Source organism: Hermetia illucens, chromosome 2, assembly GCF_905115235.1.
Source record: "Hermetia illucens chromosome 2, iHerIll2.2.curated.20191125, whole genome shotgun sequence".
Lineage (NCBI taxonomy): Eukaryota > Metazoa > Arthropoda > Insecta > Diptera > Stratiomyidae > Hermetia > Hermetia illucens.
The window spans coordinates 64,498,286-64,508,728 of NC_051850.1; the positions used below are offsets into that span (position 1 = coordinate 64,498,286).

The 10,443-nt window shown below is 41.1% G+C and overlaps 1 protein-coding gene across 1 annotated transcript; it reads left to right on the plus strand.

Moving 5' to 3' along the window:
* The first annotated feature begins 1,465 nt into the window (after nt 1-1,465).
* LOC119648444 (cuticle protein 12.5-like) lies at nt 1,466-1,870 on the plus strand. The gene has a single exon (XM_038050199.1). It carries the CDS (start codon nt 1,466-1,468, stop codon nt 1,868-1,870), a length of 405 nt encoding a protein of 134 aa, XP_037906127.1.
* Nucleotides 1,871-10,443: the final 8,573 nt, after the last annotated feature.

Here is a 10,443-nt window from a genome sequence, read left to right on the forward strand (position 1 = left end):
CGGTTTACCGATATGAGTCGCAAGCAGTACTTGATAGTTCTGCTTACAGCATGTATTGCGACCGGCAAGTTCTGACTGATCGCCACACTCTACACAACAAGTCTGATGTACTGTTAGTTGACAAGACGGGTCGCTCCGCGTATATTATTGATGTTGCTATCCCCCATAATAGCAACATTGAACGGAAATACGTGGAGAAGAAGGTGAACTATGAGCCATTGGCTCGTGAAATCAAAGAAATTTGGCATCTCGGGCGGGTGGTTGTAGTTCCTATAATATTGTCAGCTACAGGTGTTGTACCTAAATCCCTCACGGCTTCCCTTGATGTCCTGGGACTTCCGCACAGTCTGGTTCAAACCATGAAGAAGTACACCATTCTGCATACGTGCTCGATGTTGCGGGGAGTACTCGACGGATTCTCCCACTGACCTACCACCGGCCACCACCACCAGTGCCCCTTTAGTTTTTAAGTAGGTAGGATCGTCCGAGCATAAATGCTTGGCACTTAGTGCTAGTATTAAATCCGGCATCTGCCGAGATTGTGATAACTCGGAAATAATAATCCATTTCTTTTCGTTCATTGCGAACGTAAAATTTATTGAAACTGTGTGAAAATGTAGGAACTTACAAAGCAACGCAGCTAACGTAATTGACCAATAGACGTCTATACTAAAATCAAATTATTATAATAAACTGTTTATCGCCATAGCAACGACTTTATGGGTCGGTGCATAAGCGTCTGTGAAGCCTATTAATAGGCTACCGGTCGGTAGGTTCGATTCACCCGAATGTATCCAGCTCTCTATCGAAGGGAGATCGCTATACAGAACAATGCATTGCATTGTATACGATGCATCAATCCGAAGAGAAAACCCATCTACTGGCGGAACAGTGAACTAGTTAACTTTCAATCTTCTGCGACCGATCAGGGATGAAATGTTTTCCATATCTATTCTGTTAAACTAAAAGTTTGTGGAAGTTTTTCTATTTTATGCAGGTGGCGCGTTAAGTGGAATTGAAACCTTGTATGATTCGATGACCCAAAAATAGACAATAAAAGACGAGAGTGAAACTGAAAATTCTTCTTTCTCGAGATCACACAAAAAATTATTTGTCAAAAAATGGTTACTACACAACCGAATCCTATAAAAAAAAAGAATTTCTGAGAATAGCTATTCGCAATGATTGATGATTGCTAAAGATATCCTCATGAAAATAATGTCTCATGTTGTTTTCACTCCCATTTAACTAATCACGCGATGATCACTATCTAAGACATCGGATTAATTAATCCTAAGTAGTTTTTTCTCAAGTTTCATTGATGATATCCATTAGCATCTTAGAATGGTTGGAGTCGCGTGTAATGACTCATTTATGGTTGGAACATATAAATAGAAAGCCTTGTTTAATAGAGCCACATTCAAAGTTCGTCCTTCAGAGAAGAAGTTCTACAGCCGAGGTTAAAATGAAATTTCTTGCATTAGTCCTTGCTTCCATCGGCGCCGTTTCGGCTGGTTACATTTCGCCAGGAGGTTACTCTGCACCAGTCGCGGGGGGATTTGGCGCTCCCGTGGCCGCTGGATATCATGCTGGTGGTGTCGGAGGATATAGCTCTCCTGTCGTCGGAGGGTATAGCGCTCCGGTCGTCGGAGGCTACAGCGCTCCCGTTGTCGGAGGATATCATGGTGCAGTCGGTGGATACAGCGCACCAGCACTTGGAGGATATCAGGCTGCAGTGACTGCTGCTCCAATTGCTGCCTCCTCTCTTGGCTATTCAGCTCCTGGTTTTGGTTACAATGGACTCAATGGTGGCTATGCTGCACCAGGCTTTGGTTACAATTTCTTGAAGAAGAAGAAGGCTTCCGCTTAAAAATATATTTGGAGATTCTTTAAGATATATGATTGGAAAATATAAGTTGATGATTTGAATACATGAGTGCATTGGTGTTATTTTTTTCGATTTGGGACCGATGTTGTATTCCTCAAATGTGGCTGATTTGGTAAACTGCAAAAATCGTTACTTAATAGCCCTCTTCCTAAATTCCATTACTTACAGTATCTTTGTATACACAAATTCTTTTTCTGGGTTTGTCTAAATCAAAACATACAAAGAAGAATTTGTGTGTCTTTCACAGGTTCGTGTACGTTCTGGCTCGCACATTTCTAGACATGAATGGGGCTCGCCCTATGATCATGACTGAGGGCGAAGTTCTAGTATTTTTCCTAGGCTTAATGTTTTTCATTTTCTTAATCTATAACGAGTTTCAATGTGCCTTCTTGGTGGGCCTTTCACGGAACCCTTCAACAGATTAGGCAGGATTTAGCACAGTGGAGTAATTGCAAATACACTTTATTTATCATTTCAACTGATCTTAGCATTTTGGTTTTATTTTACTAAGTAGTAGGAGTCCTTAGTTTGACTTGGGGCCAGTCTGTAAAGTAAATGAGATGACGGAGTCCCGAAATGTAAGGTCATGTGGTATCAAATGGAAAGGCTCAATAAGAACGCGTTAATGTAGACTAGAGAATGAGGGAATGAGGGAATGCGGTTCAAAATGTACGCCTCATAAAAAATCACAGATCTTACTATCAGAAGGTATCTAACCTAAAATTGTCAAAAAATGGTGCATTTTTAAGGTTTTGTGTAAAATGAAACCTTATTAAAATCGATTCACTCTCTGTCTGTCTGTCACACGCACTTTTCTTCAAAACGGCTAAACCGATCCGATGAAATTTGGTGGATAGATGGGAACTATGAAATCCCACGCATACAGCGGGTGACATAAATTTAGGTGGAGTTTAAAGGGGGGATTTAAAAAAAAATTTCACCGAATATAGTCGTGTGTGGTATCAAATGAAAGGTCTCGATTGGCACTTTAAGAAACTAAGACTAGGAATCAAAATATATGCACTTAAAGTGAGACAGGACTCATTTTCGAAAATTACCCAACCCAAAAATCCGGAAAAATCAGGATGGTGCGCTTAGATGAAATCTAGGCCTCAAAATATGTCCTATTCCGATATCTGCTCAAATAAACTTACTAATAGTGTATTATCAACTTTTATAAATTTACTGAAAGTCCCCCTTAAATTCATCCTAGGACTGCTTAGAGGACCATATTTCGCATACACATACCAAACTTCATGAAAATCTGGCCAAAGTTATAGCAGTTCAAACTTACCAATTTCCCGCGACTTTACTGCTTTTGAAACCATGCAAATAAGATGCTGACGTCATAATTACGGGAATAATTGAGAATCACGTGAATTATTAGATTCTCATTTATGAAGAATCTACTTCTGCCCAGCCCTTTTTATGGTTTTGTGCAAAACACTTATGTGAAATTCAAGCCTCGAAAGATGTCCCATTCCGATATCTGCTCACATAAACTTACTAACAGTATATTAGCAACTTTTAGAAATTTACTGAAAACCCCCCTTTAAGTTCATCCTAGGAGTACTAAGTCCGACTATTAGTGTCAAAGTTATAGCACTGCAAATAATATTAAACTCAGAGTCCAATGCGTATGAGCTTCACTAATATCAATACAAGGCTTTGCATCAAATGATTTATTCAAATCGCTTTCTAAAAACTAGATGACATTGGAATTTTTGACTATGTCACGCGGAGCTGTCATGTACTCGTCGCTTCTCATACCTTCTTCTTTTCCTTCAGCCTTTGTCCCGTTCAAAAGCGTGGTCGGATCGTCGTGATCGGTTTCGCAATTTTATTTTATCAAATGCCTGATCTGGGTGCAATTTCGAAGCTTTTAAATGCCCATCCAGCGTATCAAGCCAACGTTGTTTCGGCCGGCCTTTTGGTCACTTACCATTGACTTCGATGTTCAGAGCAATCTTGGTAAGTGAATTCTCCTTAACGTGAATTAAGTGACGATACCATCAAAGACGCCTTCCTTGGAGTGTCTCCACGATTGGTGTAACCCCATATCGATCGCGGATAACCTCATTTCAGATGTAATCAAAACGTATCACGCCAGAAGTCAAATGCAACATCTTCGTCTTCAATAATGCAAGACGCCTTTCATTGTCTTTTATATTCGGCCAACACTCAGAATCATAGAGAGCGGCAGAACGGACGAGATTGCGGTAAATTTTAGATTTGAAACGTTTGTTGATACGTCGATCACAAAGAACACCAATTGTGGAACGCCACTAAGATGGCTAGTGGGAACCTTGAAATCATCTAAGATTCTAGCTTCCGAGCATACCTCTTTCGCTAGTTTCCAATCCTTTTCTCCTTTTTGTCGGTTGTTGTGGTGTCATCCCATCTACCTTTTCCAGACAGACAGAAGATATTGTCTTGTCTTTGGTTATATGTTTGTATAGCCTGGATGCTTCGTTGGTTTATCATATCCCTTCACAGAATTCATTGAAGCTGTTTCGTTTTGCTTTCCTGATCGCATTGCTATACGTCGTCAATCCACTTTTGCACCTCTGGTGGTCTCCGTTTCACTCGACTGAAGATTCAGATGGGCGTATGATCGTCTTCCTACGTGTCAGTGGTATCAAGACGTTAGCTGTTTTGCGTTTCACTTCCAAATGAATATCTCCATCCATGTGAATACCTCCACGAAGACCATTCCAGGAGGAAGGAAGAAAAACCCCTCCCAGTGGGTAACTCCATGTAGAGTTTTCGCCATTTTGACAGATGAAGAACCCAACGGACACATCTTTTGTGAACCGATCTAGGAATTTTTTCAACTCCTCTGTTAGAAAAATAGACTGATCGATCGGAACCCTTTTGCCTGAGTGTATCACGTAGACTCAGAGTAATCGTTTATCCTGTTACTAAGGAAGGAATGATATCATCTGGGCTTGCAGATTTGATTCTATAGCATTTGTTTCTCTCGAGCGAACTAAATGCCTATGCCATTGGCTGAAGTGACATTGTATTGCGCATCAAAAGTTAGGTTGTTCATCACAAGAACAAGGCTAGTTACAACTGGGGTTGGTCGCTTGGTAGCGAGAGTTCGCTATTCACGGATGTACGTTGGTATGGTGCAGCTTAAAGTTTCCCTTCTATTCCTTTACAGGAACCTACTGAACTTACCTACTGAGTTGCATTTTCATGGCTATCTTTCACAGTTCGGATGAAAGCGATTCTCCCACGCCTAAAAATGGGACATGTACCAACTGGCTTTCCAGGTTGGGGGTTGAGTAGGGTTGATAACTCGGACAGGATGGATTTCAAAACGATGAACGTGGCAATGACAACGGAACAACAATTTCCGCATTTTCTCATGGAACGTGTGATCCCTGTACAGTCCGAATGCGACTGAGCAACTAGCCGATACCCGGTCCCAATATAAGGCTGATGTGACAGCGTTTCAAGAGATGCGCTGGACAGGCACTGATTTCCTGCAGAAGAGCCACTACATCATATATTATAGTGGCCATCCAGTGTACCATGGGCTCGGAGTAGGTTTCTTAGAGAGCCAAAAAATGAAACCTGCTGTTATCGGCTTTGAAAGCATAAGCGAAAGGCTATGTACTCTGCGTTTGCGAGGCAAATTTAGAAATATAAGCTTCATCAACATTCACGCCTCTACAGAGGAGACTGCAGATTCGGAGAAGTATACCTTCTACGAGGCAGTAGAGCGGACCATCGAAGCCTGCTCCAAGTATGATATTAAAATCATACTTCGAGATTTCAACAGTCAGACGTATCCTGTATTCAGGCGGTACATAGGGATACCAACGATAATGGACTGAATCTCCTCTGACAATCAGGTGAGAGTGAATTCTGAAGTCATTCACAATACAGCCTTCCGTAACACCTATAAAGGGAAATGTATGCTGCAGTTACGGCAGCTAACAGATAGCCTGGAGATGAAGTATCAACCAATGATCTTCACAACCACCTGAAGAGCGTTATCATTCATACGGCCACAAACATACAAGAAAAGTCGGTACGGCAGATCCGATGATGAATGTGAGCTAGCAACGAAACGGAAGAATGCCGCATACGGAGTAATGTTGCATTCTCAAAGAATGCGGGCACGCACAGAGACTTATCGCGAACTCCCACGAGGGGAAAAGCGCCTTCACAGACGAAAAAGGAAGCCTAGGAGAACCAACAGATCTGTGAACTCGAAAAGTATGGGGAGCAACCGCACCAGGCGCGCAAATTTTACCAACAAGTCAGCAAGATGGAGCCTTACATACCTCGGAGGAAAATCGGATTTCCGGCAGAATGAGTATATTGGAGCAAGGGGTTGAGTATTTTGATGAACTGCTCAACTATCAGAACATCGGCGAGTTGCAGGTCCCGGCAACTGAAGACGGCGTACAACTACTTACACCACTAAGTATGGAAGAAACAGTCCGTGCAACTTATGTTAAAGGTGTGGGACAATGAATCAATGCCTGACGACTGGCAACGAGGCATTATCTGTTCCATACATAGAAGGGAGATATCACACAGTGCAGCAATTATAGAGGTATCACGTTGCTGAGTACCATCTACATCCATTCTTCGCTATTTTGTTAGGTCGGATAGCCTCATCCGTCCAGAACATCATTGGCCCATACCGAAGAGGCTTCAGTCCACGCAAATCAGTAACAGATCAGATTTTCTCTCTGCGGCAAGCGATGGAAAAACTGTTGGAATATGACCATCAGTTGCACCATCCTTTCATCGACTTTAAAGTCGCCTATGACAGCATTGCCAGGGTAAAACTATGTACGGCCATGGAAGAATTCGGTATCCCGACGAAATTGATAAGACTAACTAGGCTGAGCCTAACCAATGTGCGAACCATGTAAAAGCAACAGGATCACTCTCGAGATCATTCAACTTCAACAACGGTCTAAGACAAGGGGATGCCCCATCATGCCTCCTCTTTAACCTGGCCCTGGAAAAAACGGTTCGCGATACAGATGTCAATGCTACTACCGGCCTATGCTGACGATATTGACATTATGGGCAGAGGAACCCGAGATGTACAGTCTACCTTCATCCAGATCGACCAGGCGACGCGAGATTTGGGGCTGTACATTAATGGAGGCAAGACGAAGTACATGGTGGCAACGTCGTCGCCAGAAAACAAAGAATGAACAACATCGAACCGCACTGGTCAGACGAGAATAATAAAGATAGGAGATTACAACTTTGAGACTGTTGAAAATTTCCCCTATCTAGGGTCGAAAATCGCAACCGATAACAGTTACGACGATGAAATCTGCGCACGGTTGCTGGCTGCCATCAGAGGCTATTTCAGCTTAAAAAAACTGTTCCGCTCGAAACGTCTCACCTTAGGGTCAAAGTTCTTATTGTACAAGACAATGATCTTGTTAGTCCTCATGTATTCCTCGAAGACTTGGGTTTTTAGCAAGAAAAACTGCGAACTCTTGGCCGCGTTGGAGAGAAGAATCCTCCGAAGAATTTGTGGCCCCCTACATGAGGGTGCACGATTCCGTAGCATACATAACGACGAAATCTATGAGCGATACCATGACCGTCCGGTTGTGGATAAAATCCGGCTCAGCAGGTTGCGGTGCTCGGGTCACGTAATCGGTGTGGATAAAGATGGTTCAGCCGGAAAGTCTATAAAGGCAATATCTATGCCTGGAGTTCCTTACTAAGGCCGGCCTAGACCTGATAACGGTTGTTGTGGCATTGATGACGATGAAATGGAGATTCAGGAGCCTTCGATTCCATCAGGATTAAGCTTATGACTGAAAAAAGCTACCGAACAGCGCTAAGTCTAAAGAAGAGGGAAAAAATGTTGGGATTATGAACAGAGGATTTAAATTGGTGTTGTATGTACTTTTGAATATATGTATATCCATTTGATGGTACATTACCACATAAAAGCTGCTTCTGTTTATTATCGAACTTAACAATTCGTTTTTATCGTACATATAGGATGGGCCTAATCGAATGTTGCATCGAATGCAAAACTGCTAACCGGGCAGCTTGAATAATTTATTTTCATCTTCTGCAGTTAGAACTTGTATCTGGATGGATAATCAATGCTTATAAACTGTATAAACTATATAAACTCATCGGTAGGTAGGCTGTATTTAGGCACTCTTGTCTAGGCAACTTTTCGGTCCAATGAATTATTCATTGAATTTCAACTTCTATTAATGCTTAATTTGTGGTGCCATGCAATCTTCCAAAGTGGATCAACGAGTTTTTTGAACCAAAATAAAAACCGAACATTTTTTATCTGAGCTAGAACATCATCGAACTATTAAGAGAAGATCGCCCGCCTAAGTCTGTTGAACGGACTCAAAACCATTTCAACCTGCACCGCATAAAAGGAAATTTACATAAAACCGTCATTAATTCTTTCACTTTCCATAGATTCCGAACACCGCAAAAAGCGAAATTGAATTCGCTTTCGAACTGGAAGCCAGTAAGCTAGATTTAACGAGCTCAGATTAGAATTTTCTCATGAACTGTTTGAAAGAGAATCCAGAAAAAAATGTTTAGGGTGAAGACACTATTACAAGGTTCTTATGGGGAGATGCTTTTCACTGTTTATAGGAAAAGTGCATTCAGGGTGGAAGTTTGAGACCGACGACGGCCAAAAGGGCAAAATGATTTCTGCATCTGACAAATACGATGATATCTCAACCACCGGTAAAATAAGGAGATTGTGAAGTTAGGTCTCCCCTCAAAAGTTCTAACAATTTATTAAGTGTTTGTATTGGTGATATTTAATATTTTGTTTGTGAGGCATCACAAGGGCAGCAACCTTTTATTATAATAATAGCATTTAAGCCGCTTGAGTTTGATTGCTTTCTTATTGTAGCAAATGAAAGATACTTAGTAGTTTTTTTGCGTTTAGTCACTTATTTGGCTCAATGTTTAATTGGTAGCGGCTAAGATTGTAGAGCGCGGATATTACCAATCCGTTATAGAAAGTATTAGGTCCTCTGCTAATAATGGCCGGTTCAAATGGATTCGGTTGAAGGTTGCGCCCACTTTCAACAACTACATATCTTACTATTACAGATAAAAGCCCACGAATTTTCTGATTTCGGAGCTTTTCATCAGTAGCCCGAAATATCTCTCTTGGTTTCAAGCCTCATTGATCTCCAGCATGAAATTCACATTTTCTGGACAACTGGTTCACGCCATAAACCTTTGGTGTAAAAAATCCTTCGCATTCGTAACCACGTTTACGAGTCTCGTGGATTGTCGTGGCCAAATTGCTGCGTATATGTGCGTCTAATCATTTTCAATGGTGCGGTATGCCAAAAACCAGTTTGTGGTTTGTTCCATTTCCTTTAGAATCTGCAATAGTCTGTAGCCGTGCTAGTTGCACTCGTAATATCTTAGACTTTCTATTTGTATGTACATAATCGATCGTAGAAAAATCGGTCTTCACTAACCAAAATGTCAATCGGGAGCATCTTTGTAAGTACGTGTGCTGCTTGTCCTGATGGGGTCGTACGCGCTTTTGGTAGATATGCTATTGCTAGTTTCCTGCAGTTCATCATGCTTTCCAGTCGAGGCCACCAGAGTTCGGTCATACATTTGACTTGTTACAGCTATGGAAGACGGTTTGTTGATGTAAACTCATGTGTTTCTTTAAGGGGGTCATCCAGCGTGTCGGATTCGCGGAATTGAATTTTTTTTGGAACCAACTGTATCTAGATATAGATAATTGAAACCAAGGCTGTAGATGTCTTTCTTGAAGAAACCTAAGGTTACGGATTAGGTACAGCAGATTAATGATCAGTTATGGTTTTATGGCTAAAAGTAGCATTTTACTTTTTAAATGCGTTTTGCTCAAAATTGCATGTTGAAAATCGGCTGCCACCATAGCCCAAAATCTATCCAACGAAATTCTTTTCAATTTTCACCACTTATTCAGAACATATTTCTACGGTCCGCAAACTAGGATAATAATAAAGCCTTGAAAAAACAACAAAATTCACAAAAAAAAAATTTAACACTTCACCAAAAATTGAGTTTTCAATATTTTTTACTAATCCTAGTTTGTGGACTGTGGTTCCTTACGATGACCGCAGCGCCCTCTAATGTGGCAGCAGAAAAACATCTTTCTTTGAGATAGGTATATAAATTACTTTGTATTTCCATAACGAACTACGGTATCGGGGTGGAAAAATTGCCACTCATGCTCACGATATTAATAAATTTATGGTGTTCGTATATTGCTGTTTGTATCATTGTCCAGTTTTTCACAAAAAAATTCTAAAAAAAGCGAAAAAAAACGGGCTTCACACTGGATGTCCCCCTTAAGTTCAATTTCTTGTCCATCATTACTTGCAAGAGTTGGTTTTGAATATAATTTGTTCATGTTTTCACTGAGCTTTGGTGTTTCTCGATAATAATATGTCCTCCAGAAGGACTTCCTTGGAATTTTGATAATGAAAGGTTTGAAGTGTCTCCAAGGAAATTCAGCAACCGGGATTAACCTTAGCTTTCTGTTATATGATGAACTA